The sequence below is a fragment of the Narcine bancroftii genome, chromosome 8 (assembly GCF_036971445.1).
Source record: "Narcine bancroftii isolate sNarBan1 chromosome 8, sNarBan1.hap1, whole genome shotgun sequence".
Lineage (NCBI taxonomy): Eukaryota > Metazoa > Chordata > Chondrichthyes > Torpediniformes > Narcinidae > Narcine > Narcine bancroftii.
The window spans coordinates 64,234,393-64,258,147 of NC_091476.1; the positions used below are offsets into that span (position 1 = coordinate 64,234,393).

At 45.3% G+C, this 23,755-nt stretch overlaps 1 protein-coding gene across 1 annotated transcript; it reads right to left on the reverse strand.

The window, feature by feature from the left end:
• Positions 1-6,513: 6,513 nt before the first annotated feature.
• LOC138740777 (cathepsin W-like) lies at positions 6,514-9,960 on the reverse strand. Its single transcript, XM_069893858.1, has 4 exons — positions 9,307-9,960; positions 8,367-8,495; positions 8,064-8,174; positions 6,514-7,747 (listed from the first exon to the last, which is right to left on the reverse strand). Exons 2-4 carry the CDS (start codon positions 8,404-8,406, stop codon positions 7,584-7,586), a joined length of 315 nt encoding a protein of 104 aa, XP_069749959.1. The 5' UTR covers positions 8,407-8,495; positions 9,307-9,960; the 3' UTR covers positions 6,514-7,583.
• Between the last annotated feature and the right edge of the window lie 13,795 nt (positions 9,961-23,755).

Below are 23,755 nucleotides of genomic sequence, written 5' to 3' on the forward strand. Positions count from 1 at the left end.
CATGGATATGGGAGTCTCGGAGGGTCAGCGCGAGCAGTTCCTTTGGTCATTCTCGCTGCCCGCGGGAAGAAATTGTTCCTCATCCTGGTGGTGCTGGCTCTGATACCCCTGTATCTCTTACCCCGACTGGAGGAGCTGAAAGTGGCCGTGTGTGGGGGTGGAAGATTTTTGCGTGCCCTCTTCAGACAACGATCCGGGTGGGTGGCGGGGGGAAGGGAGATTCCAGTGGTCCTCTCTGCCACTCTCGTGGTCCTGCAGATTGACCTCCAATCTGTTTCTCTGCAGCGACCGTACCCACACCATGATGCAGCCGGCCAGGACACTCTCGATAGAGGTTGACGTGACGGCGGCCGGTGGCCTCGCCCACTTCAGTCCTCTCAGGAAGTGCAGCCCCTGTTGCACCCTCCTGACCAGGGAGGAGATGCTGAGCGTTCACAATAGGTCACTGGTTCAATGACCTCCAAGAAACCTGGCGCTCTCCCCTCTCTCTGCGACAGTGTTGCCAAAGTGTAGTGGGGGCACGCGTTCCTGGTCCTCCTGAAGTCCACGATCACCTCCTTCATCTTGTCCATGTTGAGACTCAGCATTGATGAGGTGGATGGTCACAGTTTGCTCCACCCAAGGGTAGGGGAGGTTAGAACTAGAGGGCATAGTTTTCAGGTAGAGATGGTAAAGATTGAGAAGAGATGCGAGATGGAGCCTTCCTGATCGTGGCAGAGGTGCGCATCTGGAGTGCAGGTCGCTAATGGTTTGGACTGAAGGCTGAGTGGCTTTCGGAGAGCTGAAGTCTAATCCACGGACAGTCAATATCTCGGGGGTGGGAGGCTCTCATTTGCTTCTCTGCCTTGGACTGTAAGGGGAGCCTTATGGCAGATGAGCGGGAATTTCCTGAAATATTACTGGGTCAATAAACGAACCGTGTCACATGAACCATGGTTAAAAGGTTCAGAAGAATATGGGACGGGATCAAAGGCCAACTTGGTCCACGAGGAGGTGAAGGACCTTTTGTGTGTTGACTGACCCTGAGTCAACAGGAGATAGAAACAGGAAACACCCAGTTTTTCAGGGGGTATCTGGAAAAGCAGCCAGTGGTGAGAGCACTGTTCTTGTAAGCTAGGCGTTCCTTGCTGGGACCTCATTTCTGTGACGGGCGCTGGACAAACTGGCGACTCCTTATGGGTGGACAATGTTAAAGATTTTCATGTATTTTACATTCTCAATGTAGGATGATGTAACAGTAATGGGACCTTTACCTTCTGGGTTTCCCCCCACCCCTTTGAGAACCGGGAGAGGTACACATTAGCTTCCAGGGATACCTAACTGCCTCTGGAGTCCCCTTTCAATGGGATCATTTGGGGGGGGTGGGGAAAGTCCAACGGCGATTGAATAATGGAGGGGTGCTTACCCTCAAAATCCAGTCATTAATCCTGACAATGACTGGACCTCTCGTAGCCACCCATTTCACTATTTCTGGAGGAGAGGCAGGAAAGAGCATGGTAGAGAGGTGAGACAGGAAAGAGCATGGCAGAGAGGTGAGACAAGGCCATTCATCCCTTCTCCCACCAACCTATCTCGTCCATTGGCCCCCGAATATTTAGATTTAGACACCCAGCACGGCAACAGTCCAAATTTACTGTCCCAACACTGAATGTGCTGTCCGTGCACTTAATGTCCTATCCCAACACTGAGTGTGCTGTCCCAACATTGAATATCCTGTCCCTACATTGAATGTCCTGTCCCTACACTGAATGTCCTGTCCCTACCCTGAATGTGCTGTCCCTACCCTGAATGTGCTGTCCCTACATTGACTGGGCCAAGAGCTTTTGCCGTTCATTGGCCCCCAGCATGGTTTGGAGTGGGTGGGGGATGGGGAGGGAGTGGAAGGTAGTGGAAGTCACGCTGTTACTGATGCCCCCACTTCACCCATCTCAAAACTGCCCTTCTGCCCCAGGGAGGCTCCGCCACTCACCGTACTCATTGGCTGGCATAATCCAAACGGATATGATACTGCCAACACGTCTTTAGCGACTGAACCTGCACCTCCCCTTCATGCCCATGTATGGTAGTCAATGCTGCTCATCACAACCCCTGTTAACACCAGAGTTACGCCCCTCCTCCTTCAAACTCCCAGCCCCCACCACCCTCTGGCGACAGAGTATTCCAGAGATTTACCTCCCTCTGTGAGAATTTAAACTTTTTACATTTGGACGTACTGGCCCTTCCTGTCCACGAGCCCATACTGCCCAATTCACCTTTAACCCAGGTCCGTTTCGAACGTTTGGATGGACCTGGTGGACCCTGGAGAAAACCCATGCAGGCAGACAGCGCAGGATTCGAACCCGGGTCTCTTTCACCCATGCACTCACTACACAACACTGTCAAATACTGTGGGATTCAGTGGGCATGTCAAAGATATCAGTGTGGGTAGTTTATCTCCCAAGATCGAGAGAGGTAGCGGTCAGTGGGACTAGGCAGAAAAAGGTTTGGCACAGACGTGAAGGTCCAAAGGGGCCTGTTACAAATGAGATCCATTCCTAAGTCTGTCTTAACATCGGATTTGTAGGTTAGTCAGAACAGGTACATATGGTTCTCATTTAGCCAAATGTTTGTCTTAGACCAGTGGTTCTCAACCTTTTTCTTTCCACTCACATCCCGCTTTAGGTAATCCCTCTGCCATCGGTGCTCTATGATTAGTAAGGGGTTGCTAAAAGTGGTCTGTGAGTGTGAAGGGAAGGTCGAGAACCACTACCCTAGACTGTACAATCTAGACTCTATGCCACCACCAGATTCCCGAATGATCCATGAAGCGAAGGCACTGCCTGACTTTTCATGCAGTTATTTAATTTTTTAATAGTAATTGTTGTAAGATGGTTATAATATGAATGTTTGCTCTGTGATGTTGCCCCAAAACATCGAATTAATGACAATAAATTTGGATTTTGATTCTTTCAGTCACAGCCACTGTTCGTCGTGACGGCAAAATGCTTCTGGTCACATCCACTGACAGAAGTGCTGCCACCACACCAAAGAACTCGAGGCCTGAGTCCCATTTCTCCAGGTACTGTGCTCCAGGCCAAAATTAAAGATGATCACAGTTTGGGGCGGAGCAGGTGAAAATAAGGTGCTGCAGCAATGTATTCTCTACTGAGCTACTATAGACGTCGGTGTTCATGCTGTGGAATCACTGTACACGTTCTCAAGCTGATGTATACACGGGGAAGTCAATGCTTGCGCTGCGTGACACTGACAGCTCCAAGCTTTCATGTGTCACGGCCTCTGTCACCTGGGCAGGAAGTGACGTCGCTTCCCGATAGAAACCCGCGTTGGATGCAGGCCTGCCACAGCACGGCTGCCATTTTGGGAGCCAGTCCGCTTGCTGGGAAGTGGGTCAGCCACAGTGCACCAATTAATCGAATGCAGCAATACCGCAGCCCCAAAAGTTGGTGTCACGGGGTGGCTTAATCTGTTATATTGTCAGGATAGTGTGAACTATTTTGTAACCACGAAAGAATACACCCTTCTCACTGTAGTGCACCACTGTGGGGCGTATGCATACGAGTGTATGTGATCAGTTTCCTGGGGTAGTGGAAGGTATCAGTAAGTAAAGTCTCTTCTGTTATTTGAATCTTGCATCTCTAAGTTATTTAAGAAGTCTCCCAAGTAACACTGAGGCATAACATGGTGGCAGTGGTATAACAGAACAACAATAAAACCATAAAATTGATTGTAAGTCACTGAAATACGAAGGGGAAGAAGAGAAAAAACATTACTGAAAAAAATGGCTGGAGCAACAGCCATTCACCCAGTGATAGATGGGAGGCTGAAGACATTGTTGAATTGTTTAAAAAGTTTCAGCAAATCAACATTCAAAAGCCATTTTAAAAATGCAACAGCAGAGGAGAAGGTCAGTTATATACTTCTCTGGATGGGAGAATGAGGCCTTCTGAGAGTTGGGAGCTCACAGAGGTGGAGAAAAATGATGCAGAGCAGATATTTGCAAAGTTTGCTTCTCACCTCGAACCCAGGTCTAATCATAGAATTAATCATGATGAATTTCAAGGCTTAATGCAAGAGACTGATGAGACTTGATAAACTCACTGGACTAAAACCCGTTGCCACAAAATGCAGATTTAAGGATAGAGAGAAATATTAGTTCATCAACTAAGATGAGGGAGGGCCCATCCCGAAGTGCAAAAGTCTCTTATAGGGAAGAATAGCTTGAAGCTATAGACACAGCCAGAGCCTTTGAAGCCATGAGGATGCAAATTAAATTCCTAACTATGCAGTTAGAATTCTGTTCCTCCTCAGCTGATGGCCAGGGTCTGTCTCGACGACGTATGACCTTGGATTCTCAGCTTCTCTGATGACATTTGCCAGCGTCCATGTTTTCATCATCGGCTCTTGAATATGCACTAGTCCTCTGAAGAGGAACAGAATTTGCATCTGGCCGACACCAGACGTGATGAAGCAGAGAGCTTGAATGCCAGCAAAGCCGGCAACACCAATATCAGGTGAAGAGTCCACAACCACTGATACGGAAACATCAACCCAGCAGTTGTCAGGTGAAGCACAACAAGCTACATCACTAACGGTCGCAGCCAAACCTACAAGGTGGCAAAGAGACATACTGCCGCCAGTGCGACATCGATAAGAACTCTTGAAAAATAGTTGGGTAAATAAATTAGTGTACGAGTTCAGTTACTTAAGTTGCACTGGAAAGAAAGTGGATGAAGTAGAGAAAGACGATGCGGTCAGACAATAGTCATGGCTTTTATTAGCAGAAACTTCTGGTACAATAATGAAAGACAATGGGTGCATACACAGTTATACCCAAGGAGAGTATCTTTAACGGTAGAGATTCTCTTTGGCTTGGCTTCGCGGACGAAGATTTATGGAGGGGGTAAAAGTCCACGTCAGCTGCAGGCTCGTTTGTGGCTGACAAGTCCGATGCGGGACAGGCAGACACGATTGCAGCGGCTGCAGGGGAAAATTGGTTGGTTTGGGTTGGGTGTTGGGTTTTTCCTCCTTTGCCTTTTGTCAGTGAGGTGGGCTCTGCGGTCTTCTTCAAAGGAGGTTGCTGCCCACCAAACTGTGAGGCGCCAAGATGCACGGTTTGAGGCGATATCAGCCGACTGGCGGTGGTCAATGTGGCAGGCACCAAGAGATTTCTTTAGGCAGTCCTTGTACCTTTTCTTTGGTGCACCTCTGTCACGGTGGCCAGTGGAGAGCTCGCCATATAACACGATCTTGGGAAGGCGATGGTCCTCCATTCTGGAGACGTGACCCACCCAGCGCAGCTGGATCTTCAGCAGCGTGGACTCAATGCTGTCGACCTCTGCCATCTCGAGTACTTCGACGTTAGGGATGAAAGCGCTCCAATGGATGTTGAGGATGGAGCGGAGACAACGCTGGTGGAAGCGTTCTAGGAGCCGTAGGTGATGCTGGTCGAGGACCCATGATTCGGAGCCGAACAGAAGTGTGGGTATGACACAGCTAATGTTAGTAAGGCGAGGCTAGCCAAAGGGAAGACTGACAGCTCAGCAGAGATTCACCACACTCTCCCCCTGTCAGAAGAAGGGTGAAAATCAAAACGACAGCTGCTATGTAAAACTTAAGCAAGCAATGCATGGATACCATATTTGGCATTGAGAATTCTCTCACAGCCAAAATAAACCAATAACTTGCAAAGCAATCAAAATATAATGAGATGTTATGAATACTGAAGCCTCTCAAGTTGTTTACGGATTCTAGTTGATTTTCTAATTGGAACAGGTGCAGGCCTTGTACGCTTTGCAACCTTGGTAATGGACGGTGTTGATACTCGTCTGTGGTGTGGGAAGGTCCGCTCCCACATTCAGTGAGATCGCAGCTGATCTGGCTGTGGCCCCAGCTACACCTTTCTCTCGTGACCCTTAAATCCCCTGATGCAAAAATCTACCTTACTGTGCCTTAATTGGTTTTAACTGCTTCCTCGGGAAGAGATCTCCGCAGCAAATCAGTCAAATACTTGGCCTGGGTACGGGTACTTTCTCAGTTTAAAAGCGACATACATGAAATAAATATAATCACGGTTGGCATAGCAGCACCCAGCGATCATGACGGGGGCTTGAATCCAACACTGTCTGTAGGGAGTTGGTACCTTCTCTCCGTGTCTGTCTGGGTTGCCCCCTGGGACACCCACCCTTCAACACATACCAGGGGTCAATTGGGCAGGACGGGCTTGTGGCCCAAAAGCATGTACGTCCATATAAAATTTAATTTATTTCTTACCGGTTATATAAATTTTTTGTAACAAAACATACATGTAAGAGTGAAAAAGTGTATGTGATATTTTTTCCATGTCTTGCAGCTCTCAAATATCTGTTGTGTGTGGCTCTTTCGTGAAGCAATTTGGCCATTTCTGTAACACAATGTGTGCCCCCATGAAATCCCAGCACAGAGGTTACTGTTAGAAATAGATGTACCTTCACAGAAATTGCTCGAGACAAAAATTGAGAACAAAGAACATTTATTAAACAACAATGCAAAGTTGGGTGCTTCCCCTTACCATGGGAATACACACATACACTGGGGCTCACCCAACTTTTATACAGTGAATTTCAGTATAGGAATACCCTCCCCCTTACATTCTTCTGCCTCCTGGAGAGGTTTGGCATTAGGTAATCCTGCCTGCCTACGTGCTGTTTCTGTGCACTTGCAGGACCAGGGGGTATCATGTAGGTGTCTTCTCATGTCATTATCCTCATTGTCCTTATTCACAACCTTTCCCTTGTCCCCGTTCACACCTTTCCGACTCTCAGAGCTACAGTCTCTTCATATGCAGAGTTCGCTAATCCTGTCTAGGGTTTACTAATTTAATATACATAACTTGATAAATCTGTGTAAGGCTTACTAATTATATATGTAGAACTTGGTACTTCTGTCTAGGGTTAGGAGACCCTTATCTCATCCAGACTATCTCAACTTCCTACATTCTATTATTCCTTCACCTCTCATTATCTTATTCATACGGTGGACTCACTGATCCTGTGGAAAAGACTAGAAGATTCTTATCTTACATAGGCTGACTGTGCTTCCTGCATTCTAATTTGCATGCTTAGCCTGTTCATACTGGTTTAATCCATCACTCCACATGCCTGCACTAGTTTCCCCATCTTTCATATTTTATGTCAAGTTTCCTAATCTCTCACATCACGGATTTCTGCCTACCGGTGTTGTGGGTGGAGGGTAAGTGGCTTCCCAGCCTGTCTGGAATATTGGGCATTGCTGGCGGTAACGTGTCTGAAACTTATTCGGAAGTCACCTCACTTGTCAATCAGGGATGGACTCCGGCCACCATTAGTGCCCGTCTTGCCATTGGCTAATTTAAATCGTTATTGACTGGAAGCACAAACTCGCTCTGTATAGAACACCAACGCACAGCACATTCTCTCTCTCTCTCCGTCTCGTCGTCCAAGCCCCGGACGCCTCCCCGCGCCCACGAATTCGCTGCAGTGGACGTGGCTGGAAGTGTCACGGGCAAGGTGGGCTTTCCACTGAAGCTGAGCCATAATACTGAGGTGAACGTCTGCATCCTTGTTGAATTAAACTGGCTTACGATGGCCCATCTTAACGATTTTCCGAAACTTCCAATTTCGAATTCCGATCTGCTTGGAATCTGCGGGTCGCTCCCCTCTCGCGTTCCTGGGCGACAGCAGCATCGCGCAAGAGTATCGGACGGCATTCTTCAGGCCCAGTGCGCTTTCAGCTGTGTACATGAATAGTTTGTTCAACGCGGAGTAAAGGAATTCCAGATTTATTTATAAAACACGGTAGATGCGGTATTTTACAACTTACGAATTTTGTGGGTTTGCTGGGCTTAACTCATCGCACCTGTATTATAATCAAGCAACGTTCTCTCCCGTTTGTCTTTTATGTGTTAATTAAAGTTACATGTGAGCGTAACACTCGAGACGAGACTCGTCTCTCTGTGAACCCACCGAACCTGATTCCCTTCCCAACATGACAGCTGGGCACCTCCCACAGCACGCAGCCGGGGGCTTCTGAGGGCCGGGCGCTGGTACCTGACATGTCACTGAATTTGTTCACGCCGTACACGGCCGTCCCTCTGTCCTCCTGCTGCCACTTCCGAGCCCTCCCCAGATTCTCCACGAAGATCCGGAAACGATTCTCCTCTGCCGGTGAAGGACAGAGTGAGAGGAGGAGAGGGATCGCGTTTGAGCAGAGAAGAGGAGGGCGATAGGAGGTGTGGAGGAGAGGGAGACGGAGAATAGGATTGGAGAGAGGAGGGAGAATGAGGGTGGGTAACGTATTAATGCAGCATCCGACAAGGGTTGAGAATGAGACTGGAGCCAAGTCAAGTTTACCGTCATCTGATTGTCCAAGTACAACCCGAGGAAACAGCATTCTCCAGACCTCGGAGCAAAACACGCAGACACACACCCAGAAATAACACACGTGCAGTCAAACAACACGTCTGCAGGACAAGTGTTCATCTATACAAAGAAATAAATATTGTTTTGTAAATGAAAGCCTGGGTCTGAGGGGCGGGAGGGGGATTCTCACCCCACACCTCAATCACAGGGTCGTGGGGTCGGGACAGAAACTCAGCCCCAGGGGCTGGACAGAGGGGCAACCCTCATGAGGGGGTAGGAGCTCCTATCAGGCATCTGTCCTGCACATTGTTCATTTAGTGAACCCCCTCCACCACTGCTGGACCACTTCACAACCTCTCTCTCAGTGTGAGGCTCCCTCACCCCTCTCAGTGAAGCTCCCTCACCACCCCTCCCTCAGCCTGAGGCTTCCTCACTGCCCCCTTCAGTGCAGTGCTCCCTCAGTGTGCGGCTCCCTCACCACCCATCCCTTAGTGTGGTGCTCTCTCACCCACCCCCCCATCAGCGAGACTGAACGGAGCTGGAGGGAGTCTCAAAACCTCGACCTCTCTATGAGATGGAGAGGGTGATCAACCCCACACCCACCCCACAAACACTCCCCCCCCCCACCTCCGTCCACCCACTGGACCCCAGCATGTCCCTGAGTCACGGTGGGTAGCAGAAGGCTGGCACAAGTCCTCCCCACCACTGCTCCTCCTTTCCCCTGCCTCCCCATCCTCTCACCCTCTCTCCTGCCGGATCCCAGCAGCTCTGCTGGAGCAAAGAGGTCCGCAGTGATGTTCCAATCCAACTTCCCCATTTGAACCAACCGTCTCCCATGCACCCCCAACCCGACTTCCCCTTTTATTTAACAAATCATTTATTTCAATAAAACACAAACTAAACACAAAACAATATTGAATAAATAACTTACTTTAACAGAGCAAAACGTCAGCAAAACCAAGGAGATGATCGTCGACTTCAGGAGGGAGTCAGGGGAACACAGCTCAGTCCGAATCGAGGGCTCCGTAGTGGAAAACTTCAAATCCATGGGGGGGAGGGGGGTCAACATCTCCAAGGTTTTGTTCTGGATCCTCTACGTCGATGCAATCACAAAGAAGGCTCGCCAGCAGTTCGACTTTGTGAGGTTTTGGAGGAGTTTCGTGACGTCACCAGAAATTCCCAGAAACTTCTACAGGTTGGGAGCCTTCTGGCCAGTCGCATCACAGCCTGGGATGGATATGCAAATTCTCAGGACAAGAATAAACTCCAGAGGGTCGTTTACTCGGCCTGTGATGTCACAGACACCAGACTCCACTCCGTCAAGGACATCGACATGAGGCGGGGTCTTCAAAAAGCAGCCTCTATCCTCAAAGACTGATCACCCAGGCCCAGGCCCCCTTCACTCTGCTGCCATCGGGGAAAAGGTCCAAGAGCCTGAAGACGAGCAAGAGGGCAGCTTCTTTCCCGCTGCCACCAGATTCCTGAAGGATCAAAGAACCGAAGACGCTGCCTGACTTTTCGTGCCTATTACTTTTATAGTAACATTATCAGATGGTTATAATATGAATGTTTGAATTATGACGCTGCCGCAAAACACCAAATTTCATGGCTTGTTCATGACAATAAATTCTGATTCTGAAACTCACTGTGCAATACAGAGAATAAAATCAGTAAAATGCCAAGTTAAGAGTTGTTAAATAAGTCCCTGATTGAGTTTGTTTTAAATTTAGGCATACAGCATACGGTTACAGGCCATTCGTCCTGGGGTGCCCCCATAATCCGTGTAATGGTCTTAGAAGTTCTGTTTCCACCTTAAGCATTGCTGAGAAGATTTACTAGGATGTTGCCAAGTCTTCAGGAATTGAGTTACAGGGAAAGGTTAAACAGGTTGGGACTTTATTCCCTGGAGCGAAGAAGAATGAGGGGAGATTTGATCGAGGTTTACAAGATTATGAAACGTGTCGACAGAGTGGATGCAAAGAGGCTTTCCCATTTAGATTGAGGGAAGATAAATATGAGGGGTGGTAATTTTATGCTGAAAGGGGGAAAGGTTTTTGGAGAACATTAGGGGGAAGTTCTTCACTCAGAGAGGGGCAGGGGTTGGACTAGATTAGAACTAGATAAAAATTGGACTAGATTAGAACTAGATAAAATAGGGGAGAACATACCTGAACATATATTATATAAATGGGATGAAAAATTGGTTCAACATAGGAGTTCTCCAGTATTACACCATCTGCTCAATATTTGGAAGAAGATTCATGTAGAAAGGAATAAAACAAATTACCAATTACCAAAACTAATACTGACATAAAATCAGGTAATCCCTTTTACAAAAGATAATCTTTCCTTTAGAGAATGGGAGAAAAAAGGGATCAAAAGAATAGAAAATTGTTTTTCAGGAAATAGATTATTATCCTTTGAACAAATGAAAGATAAATACAATATAACTCAAGATACAGTGCTGGCATATTACCAATTGAGATCCAACTTGAAGGACAAATTAGGAAGCAGTCTGAGGTTACCAGATGGAAATAACTTTGAATATGTGATTACAGATACAATGATAATCAAAAAATTTATAACAAATATGTATATTAAACTGCAAGAAAAGGAGAATGAGGAAACGAATGGTAAAACTAAACAAAAATGGGAACAAGGTTTAAATATAAAGATAAAGAAGGAAACATGGGAGAAGTTCTGCTCTGGAACAATGAGAAATACAATAAACACGAGGTTACGTATGATACAATATAACTGGATACACAGGCTATACATTACACCTCAAAAGTTAAATAAATGGGACCCAACAGTATCTGACAGATGTTTTCGCTGTAAAAAGGAAATGGGAACAACAATTCATGCAATCTGGACATGTGAGAAAGTAGAAAAATTTTGGAAAGATCTAAACCAGATATTAAATAAAATTACAGAAAACAATATACCAAAAAACCCAGAGATCTTCCTCCTAAGTAACATAAAAAACAAAGAATTTGGACTTGATTTGGATGGTGCACAAAAAAGATTTGTTAAGATAGCTCTAGCCGTAGTAAAAAATGTATTATGTCAACCTGGAAATTAGAAGATAATTTGAGAATAAAACAATGGTATATAGAAAGGAATAAATGTATTCCATTAGAAAAAATGACATATAATTTAAGAAATAATATTGAAATATTTGAACAAATATGGGAGCCAGACATGAAACACAATAGAGAAAACCTATCGGGGACATCTACCACCTAAAATAACGAAAGGAGAAGGAAATGAAAAGAATTGACTCAGTGGAATTTCTTGTTTATTTTTATTGAATGACAACATTGTTTGACTGGTTTAATGTATCTTCGATTTTGTACTTTAAATGAATGGAGGGGAGGTAGGGAGGGTGGGATGGGATGGGAGGAGTGGGGGAGAAAATGACACTGTATATATTTGAAAAGGAAAATGTATGTATCTTGGTCAATGTGGTTTATGGTGTGAAAAATAAAAAATTTAAAAAAAAAGAGAGGGGCAGGAGTGTGGAATGAGCTGCCGTCTGATGTGGTGAACGCGGGCTCGATCTCGGGTTTTAAGAATAAATTGGATGGAAGCATGGACGGGTGAGGCCTAGAGGGTGAAGTGTCAGTGGGACCAGCTGAATGATGGTGGGCACAGGTTAGAACTGCTGAATGGCCTCTTTGTCTGTGCTGCAGTGTTCTATGGTTCAATTGCAGGGCAAGTATTACTTCTGTAAAAATAAGTAAATAAACATTTGTTTTATACAAACAAGAGTCACGGGTGGTTCTCATGAGCAGTTCTTTTGGTTGTTCGGTGTTCTCACTGCCCATGGGAAGAAAACTTATTAGGAGGTATAGACTCTGCCCATCCCCCTCGTAGTTCAAAACACCTCGGTCAAATCTCCCCTCGATCTTCTACACTCCTGATCGGTTTAACCTTTCCCGACAACACCCTTGTCGTGGGCAGCCTGGTAAGCGCTGCGCCATTCCAACACCAGAGTTCGAATCCCACGGTGTCTGTAAGGAGTTTGTACGTTCTCCCCACGTCTGCATGGGATTTCCCCGGGGGGGGGGTGGTGTTCTGGTTTCCTCCACTGTTTGAAATGTCCAAGGGGGGTGTAAATTGGGTGGCGCAGACTGGTGGGCCACATTCCATGTGGGCCTGTTATCACGCGGTATGTCTAAATTAACAATTTTAATGTACAAAAATCTCCTCGGCACTCTTTCAATCTTATTGACATCCTTCCTGTAGTTCGATGACCAAAACCAGATAACAATTACAGTGCAGAAACAGGCCATCTCTGTCCCTCTAGTCTACACCGATTTAAGTGAACACCTGTCGTCTCAGCTACCCGCTCCCTGCCCATAACCCCCCCCCCCAACCCCCTCACATCCATGCACTCATCCAACCTCTTCCGGAAGGTCATTCCACTCAGCCACCACTCTCTGAGTGAAGAAACTCCCCCTCATGTTACCTCTAAACTTTTGCCCCCTAACCCTTAACTTATCACCCCTCGTTCCAATCTCTCCTACCCTCAAGGGGAAGAGCCTATTCACATCTACTCTATCTATTCCCCTTATAATTTTAAACACCTCTATCAAATCTCCCCTCAACCTTCTACACTCCAATGAATGAAGACCCAGTCTACTCAATTTTTCTCTGTATTCTAAATGGCCTAACATCGGGCTTATACAACTTTACCATAACATCCCAACCCCTGTACTCAGTCCTTTGATTTTTGAAGGCCAACGTGCTGATGTTCTCTTTATGACCCTGCCTACTTGCGACTGAAATTTATCCAATTTTAATCCCTCTTTTAAATTTGTCATAAATCCCAGATTAAAAAAAAGTAATGGGTCATCTAATAGCTCAAAATACTCTAACTTTCACCCAAAAACTTTACACCTTTGCACAAGGCCAAACTGAACGTATAAATGTCCCTTTTTGCATTCCATGTCTGACTCGCTAAAATCATATCTTTTTTAATTTTTCTGGTGTCAAATAGAATTGAGGTAAAAATTTATAATTAACTATATATTGTGGCGATGCACTCTCTCGTGGCGAACTGCCGCATGGCGGGGCAGCCATGAGTAGATGGCGTCATCAGGGGTTCTCCCTTGCTTCTTGTTTCCAGCCCAGCGCTCGGTCCGGGCAGCCATTATGATGTCACCACGCATGTGATGACCGAACTCATGCTGCCCTTGAAGGGGAATGTGCGGGATTTGAAAAAAAACAGTCGTTGAGTGCTTCCAACGTAGTGGCTGTGAGTTTCTTCAGTGTAGCTACCACTACAATCTCACATTAATCAACCTTGTTACATTAGGTTCATACATCTTTAGCCAGTCTTCCTCATCTTTTTTTGCAATAGAGCATACATATCTGAAATAAAACCTTTTTTCAAGGATTCCATAATTAATTTTTCAAACCTAGTCAAATTGGGAAGTTTCAGTTCCTGTCCAAAAATTTCTTTTAAAAAAGGTCATATTTGATAATATTCAACGATACCCAAAATTTTCCTTGCAATTGAGCAAAAGAAAGGCACCCGTCTCTAAACAATCTCCCACCATTCGAATACCTTTCAAATCCCAATCCTTAAAATATCAACTAACCATCGAAAATGGAATGATCCTATTCCTAGAAATAGTTGATTTGAGCAGTAATTTTACCCTTAGTTCCAATCATATAATCTCTCTCATAGCAAATTTCCAATAAATATTTAAGTACAAGAACATGATAAGTCTTTAGAACATTTGGTCTCCATTTATATATAAAATCATTGGCATTACACTGAAAGCTGTGACGACTCAACTTTAGCCCATATTAGAATTTGTTCAGTGTCTGACAATCGATTAATAAACTTCAGTTGCGCAGCTTCATAATAATTCCGAAAATTCGGTAACTGTAAACCTCCTAAAGCATATTTCCAAGTCAACTTTTGTAAAGGAACTCTAGATAATTTGCTTTTCCATGAAAATAGATGAACTGCAGAATTCAGTTCTTTTTAAAAAAGTCTTTGATTAAAAAAACAAGGAATAGATTGAAAGAGATTCTGTATAAGAGGAAACACATTCATTTTAATCATGTTGATTTTTAGATGCATTAATTAATGAAATAGAAAGGTGGAGGATTAACACATGGCTGAAGGGGTGGAGTAAGGGGCAGGGTTTCAAGTTTCTGGATCACTGGGACCTTTTTTGGGGAAGATGTGACCTGTACAGTAAGGACGGGTTACACTTAAATCCCAGGGGTCCAGAATCCTGGCAGGGGTATTTGCTAGGGCTACTCAGGATCCTTTAAACTAGAATGTTTAGGGGAAGGGAACAAAATAGTACAGAGCAGAAAGGAGAAGGTTAGAATGCAAACAAAGAAAGTTTGTAGTAAGTATTTGAATATGGATGGGCAGGTGATAGAGAAAGGAAATGCTCTGGAAGAAGATGAAGGGCAATTGGCAGGAAAAGGAAATAATGTTGTTATCAAAGATGAGGGAAAACAGGGATTAAGAATTGGGAAATCTCTGAAATTCATATATTTTAATGCCAGGAGTATTGTAAAAAAGGTGGATGAGCTGAAGGTGTGGATTGATACTTGGAAGTATGATGTGGTAGCGATTAGTGAGACATGGTTACAGGAGGGATGTGATTGGCAGCTGAATATCTCTGGGTTTCGTTGCTTTAGGTGTGATAGAGTCGGAGGGGCAAGAGGAGGTGGTGTTGCATTGCTTGTCAGGGAGAATATTACAGCGGTGCTTAGGCAGGATAGATTAGAGGGCTCGTCCACGAAGGCTATTTGTGTGGAACTGAGGAGTGGGAAAGGAGAGGTTACACTTGTAGGGGTGTATTATAGACCACCCGGAGGGGACTGAGACCTAGAAGAGCAAATCTGTAGGGAGATAGTGGATATTTGTGATAAGCACAGGGTTGTAATTATGGGAGATTTTAATTTTCCACATATAGATTGGGAAACACATTCTGTGAAAGGGCTGGATGGGTTAGAGTTTGTGAAATGTGTGCAAGATAGTTTTTTACAATAATATGTAGAGGTGCCGACCAGAGAAGGAGCAGTGTTAGATCTACTGTTGGCAAATGGGATGGGTCAAGTGACGGAGGTTAGTGTTGGCGAGCACTTCGGGTCCAGTGATCATAATGCCATCAGCTTCAATGTCATTATGGAAAGAGATAAGTCAGGGCCAAGGGTTGAGGTTTTTGATTGGGGAAAAGCTAGATTTGAGGAGATGCGAAAGGACTTACAGGGTGTGCACTGGGACAATTTGTTTTATAGGCAGGATGTAGTAGAGAGATGGAAATCTTTTAAAGATCAGATTTTGAGAGTGCAAAAGCTTTATGTTCCTGTTAGGTTAAAATGAGGGGCAAAAGGTTTGAGAGAGCCGTGGTTTTCAAGGAATATTGGAAACTTGGTTTGAAGAAAAAGGGAGGCGTACATTAGGTATAAGAAGCATGGAATTAAGGAGATGTTTGAAAAATACATTGAATGTAAGAGGAATCTTAAGAGAGGAATTAGGAAAGCTAAAAGAAGGTACGAGGAGACTATAGCAACCAGAGTGAAAATTAATCCAAAAGGGTTCTACAAATATGTTAATGGTAAAAGAAAAGCAAGAGACAAAATTGGTCCCTTAGAGAATCAGAGCGGAAAACTGTATGTGGAGCCTAGAGAAATGGGGGAGATATTGAACAGTTTCTTTTCTTCGGTATTCACCAAGGAGAAGGATATTGGGATATGTGAGATAAAAAAAAGCAAATTGGGTAAATATGGAGAATATAGTGATTACAAAAAATGTAGTGTTAGGGATTTTGAGGAATATAAAGGTGGATAAGTCTCCGGGACCAGATGGGATCTTCCCCAGGACATTGAGAGAAGTAAAGGAGGAAATAGCAGAGGCTCTGACGGTAATTTTCCAAATGTCATTAGAGATGGGGATAGTGCCGGAGGATTGGCGTATTGCGCATGTGGTTCCGTTATTTAAAAAGGGTTCAAGGAGGAAGCCTGGCAATTATCGGCCTGTAAGTTTGACGTCTGTGGTAGGTAAATTAATGGAGAAAGTTCTTAGAGATAGTACTTATAAATATCTGGATAGATAGGGTCTGATCAGGAGCACTCAACACGGATTTTGTGGGCGGAAGGTCCTGTTTGACCAATCTGATTGAATTTTTTGAAGAGGTGACTAGGAATGTGGATGAGGGTAGCGCGGTGGATGTTGTCTATATGGACTTCAGTAAGGCCTTCGATAAGGTACCACATGGAAGGTTAGTTAGGAAGGTGCAGTCTTTAGGTATAAATTTTGAGATAGTCAAATGGATTGAACATTGGCTGAAGGAGAGAGGCCAGAGAGTGGTAGTGGATAATTGTCTGTCAGGTTGGAGGCCGGTGACCAGTGGTGTGCCTCAGGGATCTGTATTGGGCCCATTGTTGTTCGTTATATACATTAATGATCTAGATGATGGGGTGGTGAATTGGATTAGTAAATATGCAGACGATACTAAGATAGGTGAAATAGTGGATAATGAAGAAGGTTTTCAAGGATTGCAGAGGGATTTGGGCTGCTTAGAAAAGTGGGCTGAAAAATGGCAGATGGAATTTAATGCTGATAAGTGTGAGGTGCTTCATTTTGGTAAGAAGAATCAGAACAGGACATACGTAGTAAATGGGAGAGCATTGATGAATACAGAAGAGCAGAAAGATTTAGGAGTAACGGTACATCATTCCCTGAAGGTAGAAACTCATGTGAATAGGGTGGTGAAGAAGGCTTTTAGTATGCTGGCCTTTATCAATCATTGCATGGAATATAGGAGTTTGGAAGTGATGTTGAGATTGTATAAGGCGTTGATGCGGCTTAATTTAGAGTTCTGTGTGCAGTTCTGGTCGCCTAATTATAGGAAGGATATAAACAGAGTGGAGAGAGTGCAGAGAAGATTTACCAGAATGTTACCTGGGTTTAAGCATCTAGAGTACAGGGAGAGATTGGGCAGATTAGATCTTTATTCTTTGGAGCATAGAAGGTTGAGAGGGAATTTGATAGAGGTATTTAAGATTATGAAAGGGATAGACAGAGTCGATGTGGATAGACTATTTCCATTAAGAGTAGGAGAGATTGAAACAAGAGGACATGAGTTAAGAGTTAAGGGGCAGAGGTTTAGAGGTAACATGAGGGGGATCTTCTTTACTCAGAGAGTGGTAGCGGTGTGGAATGAGCTTCTGGGAGAAATAGTGGCGGCAGAGTCAATTTTATTATTTAAGAAAAAGTTGGACAGGTATATGGATGAGAAGAAGTTGGAGGGTTATGGTCATTGTGCAGGTAGGTGGGACTAGAGAGGAGTGTTTGGTTCGGTGTGGACTATAAGGGCCTAATGGCCTGTTTCCGTGCTGTAATTGTTATATATGTTTATATATATTATATAATGTAACCAACTTAACAATATTGTCAGCTGAATAACGATTTTTAATAAAACCTGCTTGATCTACATGAATCAACTTTGGCAAATATTTTGCAATCCTATTTGCCAACACTTTAGCCACAATTTTATAATCTACATACAACAAAGAAATTGGTCTATATGATGCTACTTTCAAAAGATCCCTATCTTTTTTTTCGAATAACTCTAATCAAGGCTCTATAAAAAGATTCCAGAAGAGAAGATGTTTCAGAGGCCTGGATTAATACCTGTCGAAATACTGGATGTAATAAATCATAAAATGCCTCATAAAACTCTAACGTGAATCCATCTTCTCCAGGTGACTTTCCATTTGGCATAATTTGTAATACCTCTTTAATTTCCAAATCTGTAAATGAACAATCTAATTCCTGAACATCTAATTCATTCAAAAACAGAAGATCTAATCCAGCCAAAAATTATTCTACTTAGTCAGTATCCTGTCCAATCTCTGATGTGTCTAAATCCTGATAAAAAGAGCGAAACTCATCATTAATTTCCTGAGCTTTATTAGTAACCTTTGAACCTCTTCTTATCATCCTAGAAACCTGTTCTGTTTTCAATTGCCAAGCTAATTCTTTATGGACTCTTTCTCCCAACTCATAATACCATTGCTTCGATCTTTGAATGAACTTCTCATAATGATATGTCTGTAAAGTATGATAACGCATTTTCAAATTAGATAGTCATATCTTTTTATCTTCCGACACATTTCTCTGCAGATCCTTCTCCAATTCTTTAATTTCCTCCTCGAGTTTATGACTGCCCGCCAAATATTTTTTCTTAAGTTTAGTCGTATAACTAATAATTTGTCCTCTTAAATATGCTTTCAATGCATCCCATAGTGTAAACTTACTTTGTGGTGTGGGTCTAAGTGTGACTGTGTGGGTCTATGTTTGAGTGAGTGTTTGAGAGGGTGTGTGACTGTGTGATCCTATGTGTGTGCGTGTGTGTGTGTGTGTGTGTGTGTGTGTGTGTGTGTGTGTGTGTGAGTGTGTGTGTGTCTATGTGTTAGTGAGTGTGTGAGAGTGTGTGGGTCTAGGTGTGAGGATGTGTGTGTGAGGGTGTGTGACTGTCTGTGTCAATGTGTGTTGGGGGTGTGTGTGTGTGTGAGACTGTGTGGGTCTATGTGTTGGGTGTGTGTGTGTGAACATGTGGGTCAATGTGTGAGTGAATGTGTGGTTCTATGTGTGAATGAATGAGTGAGAGTGTGTGTGACTGTGTGTGTGTGAGTGTGTGTGTGTCTATGTGTTAGTGAGTGTGTGGCTCTCGGTGTGAGTGTGTGAGAGTGTGTGGGTCTAGGTGTGAGGATGTGTGTGTGAGGGCGTGTGACTGTCTGTGTCAATGTGTGTTGGGGGAGTGTGTGTGTGTGACTGTGTGGGTCTATGTGTTGGGTGTGTGTGTGTGAACATGTGGGTCGATGTGTGAGTGAATGTGTGGTTCTATGTGTGAATGAATGTGTGAGAGTGTGTGTGACTGTGTGGGCCTGTGTGTGTGTGTCTATGTGTTAGTGAGTGTGTGGCTCTAGGTGTGAGTGTGTGGGTCTAGGTGTGAGGATGTGTGTGTGTGTGTGTGTGACTGTGTGGGACTGTGTGTGTGTGTGTGTGTGTGTGTGTGTGTGTGTGTGTGTGTGTGTGTGTGTGAGAGAGAGAGAGTGAGTGTGTGGGACTTTGTTAGAGATTGTGTGGTTCTATATGTGTGAGTGTGTGAGAATGTGTGTGACTTTGTTGTCCTATGTGTGTGTGTGGTCTGTATGAGTGAGTGTGTGACTGTGTGAGCCTATATGTATGTGTGGGTCTAGGTGTGAGTATGTGTGTAACTGTATGAGTGAGTGTGTGAGAGACTGTGTGAGCCTATTGGGTGTGTGTTTGATTGAGTGTGTGGATCTCTATGTGAGAGAGTGTATGGGTCTTTGTGTGAGTGAGTGTGTGAGTTCATGTCTGAGTGAGTTTGTGAGGGACTATGTGTGAGTGTGAGCATCTATGTGTGAGTGAGATTGTGTGACTGTGTGGGCCTATGTGTGTGTGTGAGAGAGAGTGTGTGTGACTGTGTTGTCCTATGTGTGTGTGTGGGTCTATGAGTGAGTGAATGTGTGACTGTGTGGGCCTATATTGTGTGTGGGTCTATGTGTGAGTGAATGTGTGACTGTGTGGGCCTATATTGTGTGTGGGTCTATGTGTGAGTGGGTATGTGTGTGATGGCGTGGGCTTATACGTGTGTGTTTGTGAGTGAGTGTCTGGGTCTATGTGAGAGAGTATGTGGGACTATGTGTGAGTGAGTGTGTGTGTGTGTGTGTGTGTGTGTGTTTGTGTGTGTGTGTGTGTGTGTGTGTGTGTGTGTGTGTGAGTGTCTATGTGTGTGTGAAATTGTGTGACTGTGTGGGCCTATGTGTGTGTGTGAGACAGTTTGTGTGACTGTGCGGGCCTATATTGTGTGTGGGTCTATGTGTGAGTGGGTGTGTGTGTGAATGTGGGCTTATATGTGTGTGTTTGTTTGTGAGTGAGTGTGTGTGTCTATGTGAGAGAGTATGTGGATCTATGTGTGGGTGAGTGTGTGAGAGTGTGTGGATCTAGATGTGACAGTGTGTATGACTGTGTGGGCCTATGTGTGAGTGAGTATGTGAGAGTGTGTGTGACAGCGTGGGCCTGTATGTATGTGTGTGTGTGTGAGTGAGTGTGTGGGTCTATGTGTGAGTGAGTGTGTGAGTCTATGTGTGAGTGTGTGTGAGAGAGTGTGTGGGTCTATGTGTGAGTGTGTGAGAGTTTGTTTGATTGTGTGTAACTGTGTGTGTGTGTGTGTGTGTGTGTGTGTGTGTGTGTGTGTGTGTGTGAGTGTGTGTGTACACACTCGCATAATATCAGAGCAGAAATAGGCCATACTGCCCATCGAGTTTTGCCCACCATTTCATCATGAGTTGATTCATTTCCCCACTTGGCCCCACTGCCCAACATTCTCATCGTAACGTTTGATGTCCAGGCTAATCAAGAACGTTTCAATCTCTGCCTTAAATCCACCCAAATACCCGGTCTCTCAACCCGCTCGCTGTAACAAATTCCACAGATTCACCGCCCTCTGGGTGAAGAAATTCCTCCACATCTCTGCTCTCAGCAGATCCTTTGAATCCTGAAGTCATACCCTCTTGTCCCAGACTCTGTTCCACCGTGTGGAACAACCTTTTTATGTCTTCTCTACCCACCCTTTCAATATGAAAAATATTTCAATGATTCCCCCTCGTTTTCTTAAATCCAACGAGTACCTGCCAAGGTCCGTCAATTGCCCATTGTGGGATAACCCCTCCATACGCGGAATCATCCCAGTGAACCTCCCTCTGAACCCTCTCCAACATCAAAATTGCTCCGTGGGGTTTTAACCAGGACTTTATGGAATGGGAGATCAGGTTTGGGGGGATGGGTTTGTCCTCCTGACCTCCATGTGAGAGCAGTTGAACAGTTCCAGCCCTGAAAGCGTTACGTTGGGAGCTGGGTCAAGATCAACCGCGTAATCACATTGAGAAGATTGAGAGTCGATCTTATCAAGGAGCAAGGCAGTTAGGGCTGTAGATTGGGCAAAGAAAGAAAGAACTCGCAGACGTTTGGAGCAAGGTCGGTTGAAAATGGTGCAATCATCAAATTGGAGGAGAAGGCAAGGGGTAAAATATTAAAGTCTCCCTGGGAGATGATTGGATCTTCCCAAAAGGTTAAGGAGGTGAGGCGGATTGGCTTGGGGATAAACCATCCCATCCTACCTCTCCTTTTTTGCTGAATACCACAATGGGACAGGAATGTGGGGACCAGGAGTGTAATCCGGAGACCAGAGGTTGCGGGGTTTACGAGCAATTGGCGTTCCAGTTTACTGTCAGAGGAAGTTTGTTGTGTGATCAGTCCAATGGGTCAACCCTTTCCCAGCACAGCAGTGTAGAGTCACCAACGGAGGTGGGAGCAGGGTACAGATGACCGTCTATTGTCATTTACTGGACTGCAGCCTAGTTCAGGTGGAGCGTGATCACATCCTCTAGAATCTTCTTCCCGACGGGGCGGGAGGAGGTGGGTTAAATTGGGGGCCCATGGCTGGTCGTAGGCCTCCAATCTGAGAGAGAGGGAGAGCTCTCCATCACCACCTTCTGACCCCCATGAAGGGCACCCCTGGTCCCTCCTCTCAAACTCATCAGCTAATATTGCCGGGCATAGATATCTGTACTCCAATCTGTCATGTGTGATCTCAACAGGGGATCTCGATGGAGGAGTTCAGTTCTAATGGGAACTTTCAGAAAAGCAACAGAATTTATTCCTGATTTGTTGAAAATAAAACAACTCAGAATATTGTGGTAATACACAAAATTATTTTTTTAAATGGTGTATTTGAGACGGGAGAACGGGGGAACAGAGCACAGCTCTCTGGGGTCCTACTGCCTGGTTTTGACGCCGACTGCTCTGTACAGGCTTTCGGCGGCCTGGGATTTTTTTTAAACGACTGTTTTCTTTTATTAATCCGGCAAGCCTGGAGGTCTGCACTCAAAATGGTAGGCTCCGTGGGGAGCAGCAGACCGGGGCAGGGCACCAGAAACGGGGGAGAAACCCCACGCTAAGAACGAGATGCAGGGGCAATGCCCCTATGGGTGTGGCGGCGGCCTACGCTAGCGGAACAACTAGGGACCGGCACCAGGCTGCGGGCTGCAGGCCACTGGCCTGTGGATGGCAAGAAGGGCCCCTGAAGGGGCCTCAGGTGCTGAAGGACCCCTGATCGTTTCAGAGGTGTTTGGATTCAGTGGGAGGATGAGGGTGGATGGAGAGGGAGGGGCTGAGAAAGAAAAAGAGAAGCCAGGAAAGAGGGGAAGAGAGAGGGAGAGGGGGGAGATAGAAAGAGAGAGGGAGGGGGAGAGGGAGAGAGAAAAAGAAAGGGAAAGAGAGAAAAGGAGAGAATGGGAAAAAGAAGGGGAGAGAGAGCGGGAGAAATGGAGTGAGAGAGAGGGAAAGAGAGAGGGACATAATGGGAGAAAAGGAGAGAGAGAGAGACAGAGAGAGAGGGAGAATGTGAGAAAAAAGAGGATGAGAGAGAGATAGAGAGAATGGGAGAAAAGAAGGGGGTGAGAGAGAAGAATGGGGTTCCTCCTGACTGCTCCTCATTGAAGGAGACAGAGGCTGATGTGACTTTGATCTCCAAAGGGCTGCCCTGTCCCATTCCTGACACATCAAAGCCTCCCGATCTCCACCGTGACCACGTGGTGAGTGTTCCCAGGTTCAGGGACAGCGGCTCCCCCTCCACCATCAGGCTTCTCAACAACAAACTCAATCAGGGACGCGTTTAAGAACTCTGACTTGTGCACTTTATCTATATTTTTTGTTCTTTCTGCATCACACAGTCGGTTTGTTTACATTCGTTCTCCGTTTCCAATTCTTTGTTCGTTGACATGTCTCCGCTGCATAACACTTTATTTAAGTGGGAATTCCGCCGCGCCTGGAATCTCAGGGTTGATGTGACGTTACGTACATTCTCTGACCATGAATCGGGAAACCTGATCTCCTTTCGGGAGTGGGGGGGTGGGGGGAGGGGGTTGTCTGGCTGCGCCTGCTGTTCACAGGTCAAGCGGGCTGCCTGCCCCCCGCCCCTCCCCGATTGGGGTTACGTCCGGGATCCTTGCGACGTTGGAGCAGGAGCGCGCGGTCACCGAGGGGCCCGGTCCCGGGAGCCCACCCATGGGATCGCATACTTATTCATAAATAAGAATAATGGGGTTTTAATTTGAAATGTAAGGTGGGAGGAGTTGGTTTGGCTGACCTCGTCCCCTCTGTGAATGTAGATCGTTTATTCGATATTGTTTTGTGTTTAGTTGAAATAAATGATTTGTTAAATAATAGGGAAGTCGGGTTGGGGGTGAATGGGAGACGGTTGGTTCAAATGGGGAAGTGAGGTTGGAACATCACTGCGGACTTTATCTGT

Bases quoted from the DNA above. Each gene is read 5' to 3' on its own strand.
- LOC138740777 (XM_069893858.1), bottom strand. From the start codon at position 8,406: ATGCTGTTTCCTCGGGTTGTACTTGGACAATCAGATGACG. The intron at 8,175-8,366 runs GTAAACTTGACT...CTTCACCGGCAG, and splicing joins ACTTGGACAATCAGATGACG to AGGAGAATCGTTTCCGGATC. The intron at 7,748-8,063 runs GTACCAGCGCCC...TCATGTACACAG, and splicing joins CAAATTCAGTGACATGTCAG to CTGAAAGCGCACTGGGCCTG.